Source organism: Bubalus kerabau, chromosome X, assembly GCF_029407905.1.
Source record: "Bubalus kerabau isolate K-KA32 ecotype Philippines breed swamp buffalo chromosome X, PCC_UOA_SB_1v2, whole genome shotgun sequence".
NCBI classification, from domain to species: domain Eukaryota; kingdom Metazoa; phylum Chordata; class Mammalia; order Artiodactyla; family Bovidae; genus Bubalus; species Bubalus kerabau.
The window spans coordinates 108040439-108059078 of NC_073647.1; the positions used below are offsets into that span (position 1 = coordinate 108040439).

General features: G+C 38.0%; 1 protein-coding gene across 10 annotated transcripts in view; it reads right to left on the minus strand.

The window, feature by feature from the left end:
* Window positions 1-18640, minus strand: part of PHF8 (PHD finger protein 8) — a 95553-nt gene that overhangs the window by 38942 nt on the left and 37971 nt on the right. For 9 of the 10 annotated variants that reach the window (XM_055565156.1, XM_055565151.1, XM_055565149.1 and 6 more), the window contains exons 8-14: window positions 17240-17402; window positions 10420-10507; window positions 9955-10061; window positions 8665-8756; window positions 6251-6340; window positions 4092-4394; window positions 3222-3325 (exon numbers count right to left, since the gene is read on the minus strand). In XM_055565156.1, coding sequence (XP_055421131.1) covers window positions 3222-3325; window positions 4092-4394; window positions 6251-6340; window positions 8665-8756; window positions 9955-10061; window positions 10420-10507; window positions 17240-17402 — 947 coding nt within the window. The remainder of the gene's footprint in view (window positions 1-3221; window positions 3326-4091; window positions 4395-6250; window positions 6341-8664; window positions 8757-9954; window positions 10062-10419; window positions 10508-17239; window positions 17403-18640) is intronic. The other variant, XM_055565157.1, reaches the window with a different exon arrangement.

The window sequence follows — 18640 nt, forward strand, 5'->3', positions numbered from 1 at the left end:
AAAGTAAATGTGGTAGATCCACACAATGAAATACTATTCAGCAATAAAAAGGAATCAATTAATGATAGATTCTACATCATGGATGAACTTCAGAAACACGTTAAGTGAAAGAAGCCAGACACAAGAGACTACATAGGAACTAAATGACTTCCATTTATATGAAGTATCTAAAAAGGCAAATTCATAGTGATAGAAAGAAGATTACTGGTTGCCTGGGTCTGGGGAAGAAAACCAGGACTGAATGTAAGTGGATATGAGTGATCTATTTGATGTGATAGAAGTGTTCCAAAATTGGATTGTGGTGACAGTTGCATATTCTTTAAGTTTACTAACAGTCATTTAATTATACACTTAAAAAAGGTTAATTATATGATATGTAAATTATATCTCAAAAAACGTGTTAAAATATATAAAGTAGAAAGAATTCAAAAGTAGCTTAAATCTTAATAATTCTACCACACATGGTAAACAATGTTAACCAGTACAAACTGCTCAAATAAGCCTTATAAGTCAAGAGAAACAAGTTTTTGGTAAGTGAGTATACATTCAACAAATAGTCATTTGGTGAACTGGCTTTTAGTGAATTAGCTGTTTTCTACCTCAAAGGGTTGCTGGGAGGATTAATGAGCTAATGTAGAGACTGACATATAACAAGTGACCCAATAGTAGCTAATCTTATAGTTCTCTGGGTCTCACTTTCCCACATTAGTAAAATAGGGATAACAACACTTACCCCTAAGGGTTGTTGTAAGGGCTAAATAATGTATGTAAATTGCTAACATAGAGTCTGACACAAAGCAGGTGCTCAATAAATGGTAGCTATTCAACCTTGATCTTTTATTAACTTCTAATTATTAAAAATGTCAAACTTAAAAAATATTAAAAACTCCATGTATCTAGGACCCAGCTAAGTTTCAGCAATTATCAACATACAGCCAATCTTGTTTTATTTGCACCTCAGCCTCCACAAAACATGGCACTATTCTGGAGAAAAGATCAGACATAATAAGTATCATATCGTCTGTAAATATTACTGTACCTGGACTCCCTAGGCTCACTTAGCAGCAGCCTCTAGCAGGTGGAAGGAAGTACTAGAAGCAGCACAAGGAAGACTGATGAGGAAAGGGAAAATGTCTCGTGTCCTTAATAACCATTACAGGCTGGAACCTCAGGACTCTCAACTTTCTCTTCCCCAGCAGACCAACCATAGGTTCTAGACAAAGGCAATGCTCAGTCTATCTTATTCTTGAGTAACTATGTTCTCAAACCACAAAGATAGCTCTGCTGCTTTCAGAATCTGCCCTGCCTTCACACTCCCTTTTCCTGTATTTCCCAGCCAGGTAGACTTACTATACTCACCCTTGAGATCTGAAAACAATCTTTTCCTACAAAAAGGCTGTTAAAGTATCCTTGTTCCTCATGTTCCTACACTGTTCATACTCTATACTTAGCTCTTGACTGCTCCTGTCTGGTGTTCTGAGTGTCCAGAAAATAACTTCTACCATCTTCCTCTGCCTCCCTACATGTTTGAGGATTTCTGACAACCTAGTTAGCTTCTGGCCATACCCACAACTATCATCATCATCACCACCACTGTCATCTTTCATTTTCAACTTCATTATTATATTTATAAAAGCAACCATTTATTAAACATTTACTATGTGCCGGGACCTGCAATAAGCACTTTACATACATTACTTCATTTAGTCCTCCAACAACCCTAAGATAAGTTTTATCTATAGAACAGATAAAATGAAGACAGAGAGATGCAGATATGTGTCAGAGCTGGGATTCAAATTTGGGATTGTCTGATTCCCAAGCTCAAGCTTTTTGTCAAGATGTGCTTTTATTCTTTTAGAAAACAGTCTGCTAAAAATTATTTTAAGAAAACTAATATATATTCACTGTACAAAATTCAAATGCTTTTGAAGTGAAAATTTCCTCTCTTGCCTCCCCTATCCTACTTTCCAGAGATAACTACTGTTACAAGTTTGGTGTGACAAACATAAAATATATAACAAACATTGATATATTTGAGTGAATGTGTATAAACATCTCTGGAAGGAAAGCACTGACACTGGTGTTCCATGTGTGAGGGGAAAACTGGAGAACAGAGAAGGGTGGGAGCAAAATTTTTTCCTATGTATTTTTTCACACTTATTGAATTTTAAACTGCATAAATTTTAAACCTCTTTTAAAAAGTTAAATTAAAAATAAAGGCAAGGGACTTCCCTGGTTGCCCAGTGGTTAAGAATCCACCTTGCAATGCAGGGAATTCAATCCCTGGTCAGGAACTAAGATTCTACATGCCACAAAGCCACATGCCGTAACTACTGAGCCCATGTGCTGTGGAGCCTGTGTGTCTCAACTCGACAGCACACATACTGCAACTACTGATACCCGCATGCTCTGGAGCCCATATGGCACAACCATAGAGCCCGCGCATCATAACTACTGAGTCCCTGTTCCACAATGAAAGATGCTACATGACGCAACAGAGATCCCACATGCTGCAACTAAGATCCAATACAGCCAAATAAATAAATGTAAAAGACTGTACGTTACTTTTTTACACACACACATATGCATACATGCCTTTTTAAAAAATTAAAATGAACTATCCCCATATATTATCTTGCAACCTGATTTTTTCCACTTAAAATGTATCTTGGAAATCTTTTCACATCAATAGATACTAAACTCATTCTAAGTTACACAGTATTCTATTCCATAGATGTACCATAATTTATCCAACCCTTATTAATGAACGCTTCCAACTATTTACTATTACAATGACATAGTGAAATATATTTCACTATAAATATAGTGAAAGAGAAATACTCTTTCACACACCTGGAAAATATTTCTGCAAAATAAGTTCCTAAAAATTGAATCGCAAAAGGTATATAAAAAACTACTGCTCTTAACCAGTATACTATACTACCTATTCCTGACAACAGTTCTGATCCACTGACTTGCTGAAATTTCTAGAACTTATACAAGATTTTTCTCAGAATTGCCAATTAGTTCCAGACCTCTCCCCTTACCCACTCCCAGCACTACCATGGTTCTCTGTACTAAGCAATGTTTTCTGATAATATCTGGGTATTTCCCCAAGTACAGTCCCTCCCTCACCCATGTCCCAGCCCCGGGTCCCAATTCCATGCCTTGCATATTGCTACCAAAAATCCCAGCATCTCTGCTTCTTCTTCCCACCTCACCTGCCATTAGACATCAATAGGGCCAGCGGGCCCTCATTCCCATCAAGGTCCAAGTCTGGCGAGTCATCATCTGAGTCATTCAAGCAGGTGCCAGTGATGTTGAACTGCAGGAGGAGGAGGCTCAGTTGTCACCTGTCTGGAACTCCCATGTGAATCAGAATAACCAGTGCCCTCTGGTTTTACTGGTGGAGTTCACTATCAAAACCACCTGAACCAAGGTCTTCAACTATGCTGTCCCCCCATCCCCAACCCAAATGATCACTAGAGCAGAAGGTTGAGAATGTATGGCTGGCTCAGGGGAAACCTGTCAATCTTGCAAAACATGTTCCCTAAAAGGAGGGTGGAGCATCTTCACATGCCCATGGAGGGTACCACAATCTTTAAGCAAGGTGGGGCCCTGGAGGAGGACTTTTCTAAAAAATCTGTTCAAGACTCCAACCTGCCACTCATATACCATGTACTCAAATATCATTCTTATCCTAGTATTTCAAGATCAGCTCAAGTTTCATGCTTTCTGAGAAGAGCTCCTGACCATCATCCCTACCCAGATACAATCATCCCCTCCCCTGTGTCTCAGGGTCCCACACTCACCCTTAATTGTGGCATCCACAACATCTCATTGCACTCATTTCTTTTTATGCCTATCTTTTTCACTAGCCTGTTGGCCTCTTGAGGGTTATTGTCTGCAGCAGCTATCACAGTGCCCAGCATAGACAAGGTCTCAATAAATGCCTGTTAAATGAGTGGGACTGGCAGCCAAACACCAGGGGCCCTAAGGGAGGTGGGAGGACAGGAGAGCCTTTCCTTTTGATACTCTGCTCTTCCAAGGGACCCAAAAGGGTTGGGCTGAACCCATTGGCCAGCACCCACCTTTGCTTTCTGGGAAGAGCCTGTCTTCAGTGCCTGATGATTGTATGTGTCCATGAGATTATAGCTCAATTGGCCAGCAGGCCCCAAGGCTGAGCTCTCCTTGCCCTTTCGCTCTGCCTTCTTGAAGAATTCCTTGGGCTTCAGGCCTTTCTTCTTTGAACCACTTTTGGAGGGCAGTGACAGCCTGGACATGGATACTGAAGTGGAATGGGCTGGCCTGGTTAAGGGAATGGAGCCGGCTGGGAAGATCCTCTGCAGCCCAAAGATATTGCTCGTCTTCCCAACGTTCTGTTGGAAGATATCCTACAAGAGTGTTAGGACATGAGGGGTTAGAGCTTACTCAAGGGTTCTCTCTACACTAAGAGCAGAGGTCTGTTCATGGCACTAGTGGTACTGCCATGAAGGGGTTTAAAGATGCTCCACATAGGCACTTATGCACACCCTAGTTTTTGCACAGTAAGTCATCAAGAATTTACCGGGTGGCATTTCTTTACCCAGCCATTGACGAGTAAGAAGACGAGCAGAGAAAAAGCCCAGCACTACTATCAAAATTGGAGAGAAAAGACTCCAAGAGCAGTTGACATGAGACAGAAAATAATTGAGTACTAAAATGTGTGGTTCCAACTCTAAGGACTACAGGATTTAAGAGAAGAGAGCTTCTAGTTCTAAATCTGCTTACTCATTAGCTCTGTGACCAAGGGTAAGTGCTCTGATCACTCTGGGGATCTGTTTTCTCAGCTGTAAATTTAAAGGAACAGACTGGTTTTCAAAGATGCTCTGTGGCTTCTTTGAACTTCTTGGGAAGAGCCCTGAGGATTGGAGGTAGGTGGAAGGCAAATAAGAGAAGTAAGTGGAGCTCTAAGCCTCCCACCTTCGTAACTGCTACTTATTCATAGTAGTTATGCTTCAATTGGTTGCATATATTGAGCTTCCATGTAAGATTTCATTTGAAAAAAAGGATTTCACTTCTTCAAAACATTTGAAAGCCAGTGAAAAAGATATGATCCACCTCTAAGTCCTCTTCCAACCAGCCCAAAGTTCCGTGTATACAAAACTTATATAGTCAGAGAAAAGACAGGCATTTTAACTAAACCCTGATAGATTCTGACAGATGGAAGTGGAAGAAAATGAGGTAGGAGGCGGGCAACGTTAAGCCATGGTGTAATGGTGCAGGTAGTGGAACATGCTGCAAGAGGTGAGGCTAGAAGTCCAACTTCCCAGTAGCGCACTCTGACCACCCTTTAGCATGTTTAGTGCCTATATTCTGGGTGCTAAATGGAATCTTACAGCTTCTGAGCTAAAGGAAAGTTGAAACTTCAAGTCCAATTCTCCTCTGGTGCCTCTGCTACTTCACCAGCCCACACTGAGTTCTCTCTTCACTGCAAAGTCTAGTAACAACAATGGCTCACATTTATTGAGTACTTACTCTGCCAGGCACTGTGCAAGGGGCTCTACATACATTAGCTCTTAATCATAACAAAACTCTGAAAAGGTGGTACTGTCCCCACTTTACAGATAAGGATACTGAGGCCCTGAACGGCTAGCAAGTGACAGAGCAGGAACCAGAACCCAAGTTTCTCTGAGTCTCTTACCACTACACCTCACTGCCTCGTGGTATATGCCACCTGTTGAAACATGGCTTTGTAATCATCTTCAACCCGGGAGAACTGTCATTTTGTAGAATGCAGAGACTGAGTCAAAATATTAATAACAACAACTACTACTATGACCTCCACCACCCACAATCACATGACCCACCATCAGAATTTATTGAGCACCCACTATCTGCCCAGTCTTATACTTTGTGCTCAATCTATATTACCTTATTCAATCCTCTTAACAATCCCTCAGTAGTTATTAGCTATAGCCACTTTAGGGATGAGGAAACTGAGGCTCAGACAGGTTAACTTTGCCCAGGGTACTCTACTAGATTGTGAGTTCTTTGTGGGCAGGCACTGTAGTTATTTATGTGTCCTAAGCACCTAGCCCAACATGTGGCATACTTGAGGCACAGAATAATTATTTAAATGAATGAATAGGGTCCTTGGTGGGGTCTTCTCAATCCTTCCCCTGAGCTCCCACGCCAGCTACAAAAGCCTGACCTGCCACTTGAGTCTTAAGCCCTTTTCCAATGCCTCCCCTGTTCCCATGTTTCTTACTTCCACCAGGCGGATCTCCCTAGCCAGATCTTTAATGAGCTGAACAGTCCGCACTGTCTCCGGGATTTCATCCTCGTGGTCTGGCAGAGCCTGTCAAACAAAAGGCATGAGAAATAGATCCACACATAAGAAACAACTGATTTTCAACAGTTACCAAGGCAATTCAATGGAGAAAGGGTACTTAGACTGATCAGATATCCACATGCAAGACAAGACCTTCATTCTATATTTTGCATCAGATATGCACAGACTCAAAATGGATTACAGAACTAAATGCCATAACTAAAACTATAAACCTTTTCGAAGGAAACAGAGGAGAAAATCTTTGTGACCTTAGGTTAGGCAAAGATTTCTTAGGACATAAAAAGTATGAATCATAAAAGAAAAACTGATAAATTAGACTTATTGAAAAAACACTGTTAAGGCAAACCACTGACTGGGAGGAAATATTTGCAAAACAGTGTCAAGAGGTGTGAAGAACTTAGTTGTGAGCTTGAACCACACCCCTCAGAAAGTCAAGAACCTCAGGAAGAACCCAGCCTCTTCACTTGTGAGCACAGAACTCAGTGCTGAACAGCTATAGGCAGGCCCATAGCTAGCCCAACAGCAACCCAGGGAGGGACCTGGTGGTTATCTCTTTTTTAATTCATTAACGATTTTATTTACATCTTTATGCAGACAGACCTCTCAAGCTTTTCCTCTGTGATTTCGTCCACCAGTTTTGACTTGAATTCTGTATCCAGAGAGTACTGATAAAAATTCCTCAGCACTTCTTCCTTACTTCCCATGGTTTAACTCTTTTAATCATCTGGAATTTATTTTGGTGGCTGGGCAGCAATGGGGGCTGAGAACCCATGTGACCCAACTGGATAACCCTGACAGCTCTCTCCTCCCTGCCCAGGGGCTCTGGAAAGGTGAAGGAGCAAGTGCTTCTCATGGAAATCATTTGCACTTCACAGAAGTTTTCTTCCATGAGTGCGGGCTCCTCAGTTCTATGTCCTCCTCTCTTCCAGCTCCCTCCGGTCACACTGTCTGGGGCCATTCTTTGGTCCTTGAGGCCATCCTGGCCCAGGACACGAGTGCTTAGGACCTACCCACCTCCCTCCCTTAAAGGTGTTCCTGAGGCAGAGTCAATCAGAAGTTCACTTCAGACAAGGGGCTGGTGGGATGCACAGTAAGAAATGAAACCCAAGGCAGCCACACCTAAGGGATGCGGCAAAACAATCAAAGGCTAAAGCCCAGGTGCAGGTGAGTCCAGGGAGCAAGAGAAGGCCCCAAACATGAAGTCCAAGAATATTTGAGGGGAAGGCTGTCAACAGGAAAAGGGGAAATTGAGCAAATCAAGCCTTCAGTGGCTGAAGAGTCTCCTCATACTACTGTATGCAGGGGAAGGAATCTATAAGAATATCAGAAGTATAAAAGAATATATTGATATTTCCTTTTTTGCATTTCTTAAAATTGTTTTTTTAAATAAATCCAACATTTTGAATAGTTAATCCATTCACATAGCTCAAAAATCAAACAATATAAAAAGATATATACTGAAAAAACTTTGTCCCTGCCATCAGCCCCTCTAGCCCACCCCAACAGGTAACCACTTTTATTACTTTCTTCTGAATCCCTCCAGATTGTGTCCTCAGGCAAATACAAGCACATACAAATATAGTTCTTATCCCCTCCCTGCCTTTACACATAAGGCAGCACACTATACACACAGTTAGACACCTTTACATGATAAATTCTAGAAGTCTTCCCAAATCAGTACATAGACAGCTTCCTTAATCTCTTTTATAGCTGTTTAGTATTCAGTTGGATAGATGGATATTGGTATATTCCTAAAAAGCCATTTTGGCAGCATGCATCAAGAGTCTTACATTTTTCATATACTTTATTTAACAATTGCTCTTCTAGGAATCTATCCTGAAGAAACAATCAAGACATGAAGGACAAAGACTAATGCAAATAGATATTTACCGCATGATTTTCTAGAACTATTCCCCAAATAAATAAATAAAAAGGAAGCAACAATAAACAAGTGGTTAGGTAAGGATGGTACATCCCAGCAAAAGAATATCATGTAACTATCAATGTTTCTGGAGAACTTGGTGACACAGAAAAATTAAGATAAACCAATCAATTCAGATACAAAATTATATGTACAGGGTGATAGAAATCATGTTTTAAAAATGCATATTACAAAAAAACAATACAAAATATACTTGCATGTTAATTCCCTGTGTGAATGTTAAAATTACAGGTGAAGTTTTTCTTTCTTAATACTCTTCTGTCCTCCACTCTAATGCCAGGAGCCCACAAACCTCCCTGGTATCTTCTACGTCCCCAGAAGATCTTCCCAAAGCCAGTCCCTACTGACAGTAGACCTCTAAAGTAGATAGAAAAATAAGTATATTTACTTCTTTCTTTGTCCAGGCTTTAAAGGCCAAGTTCAGGGCTTTACCACCATGGACCAGGTAGGAGGCAGGGTGTCTCCTGTTTTCTCGCAAACCTACAGGGGGAAAGAGGAAGGTAGAGTGTCAAAGAAACCATGCAGGAAAGTGAAGGACTTTTTACTTTTTTCAGGCAACCAGAGAAAATGTTCAAGGTTCTGAGCACAACTCTAGATCTCAGTTCTTATAATGGTGTTCATTTTATGAGTACCTTGACATCTACTATCTCATTGAACCCTATACCCAACCCTGTAAGCCAGATATCGTCTTCATTTTATAGTTCAGAAAATAAGGCCCAGAGAGGCAAAGAATACAAAGGCCATACCTGGTAAGTGACAAAGTCAAGACTGAAACCACGTCTGTCAGAATCTGACACCAGTCTTCCTTCTACACTACTCTGCCTCTTGGGTTTCAAAATATGAACACTCAAGAGGACCACAATTGCCACCTACACAGATCTGAAGAGCCATTAATGCCTTGTTCTGAGTTACTCCAGGAGGAGATTATAACAAACATCCAAATTTAGGCTCAATAAAGAATTTTCTACTGAACTAAGATGTTCAGAACAGATAATAAGCAGTTAGTCATCTAGCCCCTGAATGAACACTTACATGACAGCCTATCTAGGTGGCAGAATAAGGGCTTGAGGTATTGCATAAGAGACTATACTCATTGGCCTCTGAGGTTCTTTGTAACTCTTCCTGGCCAAGTCACTTGGGAAATCTCAGGTCTGAGTAAGGGAGCCACTCTATTTCAGAGCAAACCAGGAAAGAAGAAACCCAGTAGGTTGGCTTCCACTTGGGCTGATACCCAAGACCAAACCAATGAGGTCACCGTAGGACTGGGCCTTGTCCCTGGGGGAGGGATATCTAGAGAACTCTGACACTATTCAGACTGAGTTTCTTATTTTAAGAATAGGAATAATTTTACTGTGATCCAATTTTCTCAGCTCCTTTTATTAAATGATATTTAAAATCCATGCCTTACCCTACATTATACTTAATAAAAAAGCCAATTTCAAAAGATCACAACATTTGGTTCCATTTTTATAACATTCTTGAAATGACAAAATTAGAGAGATGAAAAACAGATCAGTGGTTTCCTAAAGTTATGGATAGTTCAACGGGAGAGAGTGGGTGAGATTATAAAGGGGTAGCACTACAGAGATTTTTGTGGTGATGGAATAGTACTGTATCTTGATTGAGGTGTTGGTTATGAGAACAGGGCAAAAAGGACAGTTGGCAAAGGGCTCCATACCTCGAAAGATATCCAGGATGTGCTTTCCCACATACCAACAGATGGTCTCAAAGTTGGGGAACTTGAAGAGGTCTGCTGTGCTCAACCGTTTCTCAATCTCATAGGCTCTGGAAGAAGTAGTTACAATAACAATGATGAGGATACTGTTTACTGGGCACCTACTACGTATCAGGTATTGTTCTGGATGCTTTGTATCCATTATCTCTAATCCTCACAACTATCCTTTAAGACTTTATTTTATGGGTTAGGAAATTTGAGCTCAAAGATTATGTGACTTGATAGTCACATAACTGTTAAGTGAGGAAGAGGTATTCATCCTCCACTGAACATCATCAGGAACCAATATCCATTCCTTTATGATCATCTCGCCTCCTTCTATGCTGTACTCCTCACTATAGGGGAGAACTCAAGGACTCCAGCAGATGGAAATGGCCAACTTGGGATCACCAGAGCTTCAGGACTCACTTGAGCTGCATTTCAATATTAAGGCTGTGTAAGAAATTCCCTCCAAAGGCAAGGCAGTCCACGGGGGTCAGCACAGCATGAATCCATCCTGCAGTGTAACAAGGCAAAAATCATAGCTGGAAGAGGGCCTTTCTTCCTTTGGACATCTCCACTGCCCACTCAGCTCAAACACAATACCTTAGAGCATCCAGTCTGGCAGTAACTCAGAATATTCTAGGTTCCTCCATATTCCCAACACTCATCCTGGCCAAGTCTGCCATCATTATAATCCTGTACTGGACCAACCTATGGGGTTAATAAACTCCTCCTACATCCCCCTCTGTGTCTGTACTTCAAAATCTCTTCGGTGCCTCACCTATCTTCTCTCTTATCACTAAGAAAGGCATCATCTCCTTGCTATGACTACCTCTTCGAACTCTGCCCTAAGTAAAACAAAAAGCTTTTGTGTTAGACATGGGTTCAAATCCTGCCATTTTCTAGCTAAAATGGTTGATTGTGAAGAATGTACCTAGCTGAAACTAAATTATTTTCACAGGTTGATTGTGAAGAATGTACCTAGCTGAAACTAAATTATTTTCCTTGCCCTTGACCCTATACTGCTTTCTAGGACCTCCTGATTTTCCTTCTTAAATCTCTTTCATATTCATCTCCTCTTCATCCATCCATCCTACTAATGGTTTGGTTCAGAGCCCTCATTATTTCTTACTTATGCTACTTATAACAGCCTCCAAACTGTCTCCTCTAACACCAATGGTTCTTTAAGGGGTGATACAGGGAATCCTGGGGCTCCTAGAGCCTCTTTCAGAGCATATGCAAGGTCAAAACTATGTTCATAATAATATTAAGATGTTATTTGTCTTTTTAACTCTCATTCTCTCATAGGTATACAGTGGAGTTTTTCAAAGGGTATAGGACATGATATCATAATACGCAGAGGCAGATTTGAGGGCCTTAAGTTTTCTATTAACCCAAACATTAAAAAGATTTGAAGAAATGTAAAGGTCAACCTTTTAACTACATTTTTAGTTTTAAAATAGTTATTTTTCATAAAAATGGTTACTTATGCTAACATATAATGGGTTTATTCTTGTTTTCTCTCAATGAACTAATATTTTTAAATTATCGGTTTTAATTTATAATTTGTTAATATTAATATATATAAACCACATAAATAAAAGTTCTTTGGGATCCTCAATAATATTTAAGGGTATAAGGACAGCTAGAGTCCAAAGTGTTTGTAAACTACTGCTCCACAACAATCTTGATCTCTGAAGTCTGTCTTCCAAATCCCAATCCTAAGTGATATGTCCAAAATACAAATCTGCCCATATCATCTCTTGCTTGAAACTCTTAAATGAAATGTATATCCACAGGAGAATACATAAATTGCTGTAGAGTGGAATAATAGAAAGCAAGTAAAATGAATGAGGAATAGATCAACAGGATCTCACAATTATAATGTTCAGAGAAAAATATATGTAATATGATTCTATTTATATAACAAAAACATGTAAACCAGAGACTTCTCTAGTGACTGGAGGTCAAGACCACACCCCTCCCCCCCAAAAAACATGTAAAACAATACTATACACTGCTTAGTTGCTTAGTAAGGCATTACCTATGTAATAAAGGGATAAAAATGCAGGAGAATGATATCATCAACTTTAGGACAATGGCTAGCTCTGAGAGGGCAGAATGGGAAATTGAGGAGAGATATATAGAAGGCTTCAAATATGTTTGTAATATATTATATTTTTAGTTAAGTTATAAACACATAAATGTTCACTATATTATTCTTTACATCTTTTGCTTCATCTAAAATATTTCATGAGAAATTAAACAAATAAATCTTTAATAGTCCCCAGTTGCCTCTGAAGTAAGTTCAGCCTGCCAATCTTTTCAGCTTCATCTGCTCCCAGCCTTTGGTCTTTAGGCTCTAGTATTCATAAACTGCTTCACACATCTTTGCTTTGCTTATGCCTTTCCCTAATCTGAGAGGTCTTTTATACCTTTATTTCCTTTATCAGTAGCCACTTACCCTTCAGGCGTCACTCTTCTGAGAAGATTGTCACAAACTTCCGGCCAGACTAAGTGTTCTTCTCTGTGCTCCCCAAACTTCTGGTGAATACCTCTATTGTGTCTATTAGAACATTATACTGAAATGGCCTATACATCTTTAATCTCTAGCACCTAGCACAATGTTGGGGCAGACAGTAAACATGAAATGCTTGTAGAACTAAGCAGATTGCCCCCAGTTGTGGGAATATCTACCAAGAAACAAATGAATCCAACTCAAATCTCTGGTAAACAAGTTCAATTTACCAGTTACCAAGTGTCCAGTGTTAAAAAAAAAAAAAACCAACCATGTAAGACTCAGCAAAGAATTTAAAGATGGGTAAATAAATGCCTGGGAATAGAAAACTATAAAAGAGGAAAGCAGATGGGTATGGGGGTGGGTGTGTGTGACTTGCCTTAAACATTCTATAAAACCAATGTAATCAAATCAATATAAGAATAAACAAATAGATCTGAGTAACTGAAAAGTCCAGAATTATACAATATAATGTTAGACAAAGATGTTAGAATTATATGACATGAATTTTAAAGGAATCATCATAAAAATGCTTCAACTAACAATTACAAACATGCTGGAAACAAGCAAAAGAAGTAGAGAGAGAAGCCATAAATAAACAAATGAAAATTATAGAACTAAAAAATTACTTCATCTGAAATATATAATGAAACAATGGATTCAACAGAAGAATGGAGACAATGAAGAAAAGAATCAGAGAATTTTAAGAGGGCAACAGAAAGCACCCAACATGAACAAGAGAAAGGAAACAGACTGAGTGAAAAATAAACTCAGGAACCCCACAAGGAACCTACTGTATATGTATAGCACAGGGAACTATATTCAATATCTTATAATAACCTATAAAGGAAAATAATCTAAAAAAGACATATATATATATAAAATTGAATCATTTTGCTGTATACCTGAAACACTGTAAATCAACTATATGTCAGTAAAAATTTTTTAAAAGACCAAAAAATAAAGAACCATGCAATAGGACAGAAAAAAAGTCTCAGAAACCTGTGAGACTACAGCAAAATGTGTTATATTCATATCATCAAAGACCCAGAAGAAAAGTTAAAGAGTGTGGGGCTGAAAAAGTATTTGAAGAAATAATATCTAAAAACTTCACTAATATGGCAAAAGACAAACCTACACATTCAAGAAGCTCAGTGAACACATAATAGTATAAACCCAAAGAAATCCACATATTATTGTCAAATTGCTGAGAAACTAAATAAAAAAGAAAAAATATTGAAAGTAGCAAGAAATAACACATATAGGAGAAAAAATAATTTGAAGGATAGTCAAAATGTTTTTGTATAGAAGCTAGAAGGAAACAGCACAACATTAAAGTACTGAAAGAAAATAACTATCAACCCAAAATTCTATATCCAGCAAAAATATCTTTCAGGAGTGAAAGGGAAATCAAGGCATTTACAGATGAAGGAAAACTAAGAGAATCTATTGGCAGCAGGCCTACCCTGAAACTCTAAACAGAGGGGAAATAAGAGAAGGAATCCTGGAACACCAAGAAGGAAGAACAATGGAAGAGTAAAAATACAGGTAAAAACAACAGACTTCCCTGCTATATGGGTATTGAAATTATGTTTGACAGTTGAAACAAAAATTAAAACACGATGTGATGTGGATCTAATGTATGCAGAGGAAATATTTACGGCAAATACATTACAAAGGGTAAAGAGATGTGAAAAGAGGTAAGGTTTGAACCCTTTCCTCAAACTGGTAAAATGTCAATTAAAATGTCAATACCAGTAGCCTGTGGTAAGATTCATATATGTATGTATGTATATACATATATAGATATGGACATATTTACACATGTAAACACATGTACATATTTATCTATACATGTACATATGCATATGTGTATACATGTGTACACATATATATTCACACATATAAAACTAGAGCCAACACTAAAAAAAACTATACAAAATCTGAAGCTAAAAAATTTATATGGAAATTAAAGGTGAAAAACAAAGTTGGAAGGTTGATACTTTCCAGTTTCAAACTTACTACAAATGTACAGTAACTGAGACAGTGTGATACTGTCATAAAGACAGACATATAGATCAACGGAATAGAATTCAAAGTTCAGAAACAAACCAACATATGGTCTACAGTCAATTGATTTTTGACAAAGGTGTCAAGACAATTCAATGGGGAAAGAATGGTCTTTTCAAATGGTTCCAGAACATCTGGACATCCACATGCAAAGGAATGAAATTGGACCCCTATCTCACACCATACACAAAAATTAAAATGAAATGGATGAAAGGCATAAACGTAAGAACTAAGAAGAAAACACAGGTGTTACTCTTCATGACTCTGAATTAGGCAATGGTATCTTAGATATAACACCAAGCACAAGCAAAGAAAAAAAATAGATAAACTGGATTTTTGTGCCTCACAGACCAATTGCAAGAAAGTGAAAAGACAATCCCAAGAATAAGCAAAAGTATTTGCAAATCATACATCCAATAAAAGTCTAATCCAAAATACATAAAGAATTCTTACAAGTCAACAATAGAAAGATAAATTACCTAAAGAATGGGCAAAAGTTTTGAATAGATATTGCTTTTAAAAAAGATATATAAACATTCAATAAGCACATGGAAAAATGTTTAAAATCAGTAGCCTTTAAGGAAACACAAAATAAAAATCTCAGTGAGCTACTACTTCACACCACCAGAATGGTTATAATCATAAAGATAAACAAAAATAAGTGTCGGGAAGGATGTGGAAAAACTGAGACCCTCATAAATCACTGGTGGAAATGTAAAATGCACCTGCTTTAGAAAATAGTTTGGCAATTCCTTAAGAAGTTAAACACAGAGTTACCATATGACTCAGCAATCCCTTTCCTAAGTAGATATACCCAAAAGAACTGAAAATATAATATCTGTTAACACAATAACTTTTACATGAATGTTCATAACAGTACTATTCTTAATAGGCAAAAGGTGAAAAAAACCCAGATGTCTATAAAATGATGAATGGATAAACAAAATGTGGTGTATCCTTACAAATGGAGTACTTTTCAGCCATTTAAATAATGAAGTATTGATAAATGCTATAACATGGATGAACCTTGATATGCTGGATGACAGAATCCAGACATAAAAGACCACATACTGCATGATTCTATTTACATGAACTATTCAGAAAAGGAAAATTCATATACAAAGAAAAGTACAAAAGTGGCTGATACGGGCTGGCGAGGAGAAGGAATAGGGAGTGACTGCTAATAGGTACAAGGTTTCTTTTTTTTTAAAGTGATGAAAACTTTCTGGTATTAGTGCTGATGTTTGTACAACTTGATGAAAACCTGAACTGTATCCTTTAACAATATGGTAATTTTAATGGTATGTGCATTATATCTCAACTTTTTAAAAAGGACATTTAGGGGACTTTCCTGGTGGTCCAGTGGCTAAGACTCTGCGCTCCCATTGCTGGGGACCTGGGCTGATCCCCAGTCAGGGAACTAGATTCCCACTTGCCACAACTAAGACCCAGCACAGCCAAATAAATAAACAAATTTCTTTTAAAAAAGCACATTTAACAAAATGAAAACTACAACATATCAAAATATGTGACATAGCTAAATCAGTTCTGAGGGGGAAATTTATAGCACTAAATACATTAAAAGTGAAGAAAAATCTTAAGTCAATAATCTAAGCTATTGTCTCAAGACTGAAAAAAATAAACCCAAAGTAAGCAGAAAGAAGGAAAAAAGATAAAAGCAGAAATCAATGAAATTGAAAACAGAAAGACTACATTGAAAATCACAATGAAACAACAGATGATTCTTTTAAACGTTCAACAAAATTGAAATTCACAGATTACTAACATCAAGAATGAAAAGAGGGTACACTAGAGACTTAGAAGATATCAAAAGAATAATAAGAAATACTATGAATAACTCTTCACATATAAATTTGACAACTTAGATAAGATGGGCCAATTGCTCCAAAAGCACAAACTATTGCAACTCACCCAGTATAAAATAACTTGAATAGCCTAATAAAGTTTAAGGAAATTGAATGTTAATTAAAATCTTTCCCAAAAGGGAAAGCTCTAGGTCCGTGTGGCTGCAATAGAGAATGATACTGAACATTTTGAGAAAATTTAACACTAATTCTGAAATCAAGGAATTAAGAAATTAGATAGTCAAGAAAAATCTAAATAAATGGAAAGACACGCTATGTTCATGGAAGATGCAACATACTAAAGATATCAACTTTCCCCAAATTGAGACAACTAGGTTTTTCCCCCAAAATAGCCACACTCAGACCAAACTTCAGACCTATGAATTTATAATTCTAGGGGTAAAGCCTAGGCATTTATTGTTTCAGGAAAAAAAAAAAACCCTATCCCTACCCAGGTCATTCTGACTTACAGCTTACAATGCCAGTCTCTCCAGTCACTATCTCTAGAGTCATGGGGCTGAGAGTCCTGTTTTCTAACTGTCCACCAAGTTGACATCAGTTCAGTGCAAAAGAAGCCTATCAACTTCCTTCTGGACCTCCCCAAACAACCACACTGGTCACCACTTTGGTCACCACTTGAATTTTCCTGATGTGCAATTCTGAGTCTAACTGATATGAGAGGGGTATCTCACATTCAGGTCAAAACATTATGGGAAGGGGTTGGTTCTGGTGCCACAAGTTCCCTTCTTCTTCCCACCTTCCTCAAACCCTCCCAGAGGGGCCCAGGGAAGACCTGTAGGAATGAAAAGTGTCTGTCCTTGCTTCACAGAACACTTGTAGCACTTGTCCACCTGGTCCCCAAAGAACATCTCATTCTGGTTAGAGGAACTGCTCCAGCACTCAAAGAGAGTCAGGTTGGCATTTGTTGGACGGATCAGGTAGAAGATCTTCTCACCCTGAAACAAAGATGGAAGGGCCAAAGACATCAAGGGTTTCCAGAAAAGACTTCCAGGAGTCTCCAAAAGAATATTCTCTCATGTTCCAGGACGATGTAGTATGCTAGAATTCTTTCTGTCCAAGGATCATTTATATACAAATATGGAAAACTTAAAAAATTCCTTTTCACTTTGTACTTTTAAGCTTCTATAAGGTTAACAAAAACAATCGGGAAAGGGCATTTCAAACAAAATTGTCAACTTAAGACAAATGTACACCAAAGGCTCCTGCAATACCAAATGAAAGTGTCCTCTACAGATGAGCAGATCAATACTACCAGCCCCAGGAGAATTTAAGGCCACATTACTAATGAGAAGAAAATTGAATTTGCCTTTAAATGCCATTTGCAGAGAGTGTTTCTTCTCACACCTGTAATCACAGCTAATAAAAGTTTAAAAGTTCAGTAATCGCCCAAGGACTTCTGGAAGATTATATGTTGGGTGATTATCTGTTGGAAGAACACTTTATTTCTTAATTATGCTTTGCCTGGATAATCACCACATAAGTAGTTTGGCAGAAAAGAAAGAAAAACCCACTAGCACAAAAATCTCCCCAACCCATAGCTTGATTAGTTTAACCAATATTTCATGACAATACATTTCAGTGTAGAAAAGCAACACTAGAAAATATCTACTGTACAACTGGAGAAATTTGAATCAGATCTGTAGATTAGATAATAGTACTGTATCAATATTAATTTTGATTCTGATAACTATATTGTGATGATATGAGAATACCCTTGTTTCTAAGAAATACACACTGAATTATTATAAGATAAAGGGATATCATGTCTGAAAATACTTTTGAGTGTTTCAGAAAAAATATATATGTAAGATTATTTTATTATGTTTGCTTCAGAGAAAGAGAATATAATAAAATAGTAACATAGAAATCTGAGTGAAGGGCACACAGGAAATCTTCCTATTAGCAATTTTGCTGTAAAAATGAAACTATTTAAAAATTAAAACATTAATAGGGGAAGAGATAGGGAGTTTGGGATCTCCTGCTATATTTAAAACGGATAACCAACAAGGTCCTAGTGTATAGTACAGGGCAGCCTCAATCAGAGGGGAGTTTGGGGGAGAATGGATACATGTATATTTATGGCTGAGTCCATTTGCTGTCCACCTGAAACTATCACAACATTGTTAATGGCCTATACTCCAAAATAAAAAGTCAAAAAATAAAATAAACAGTT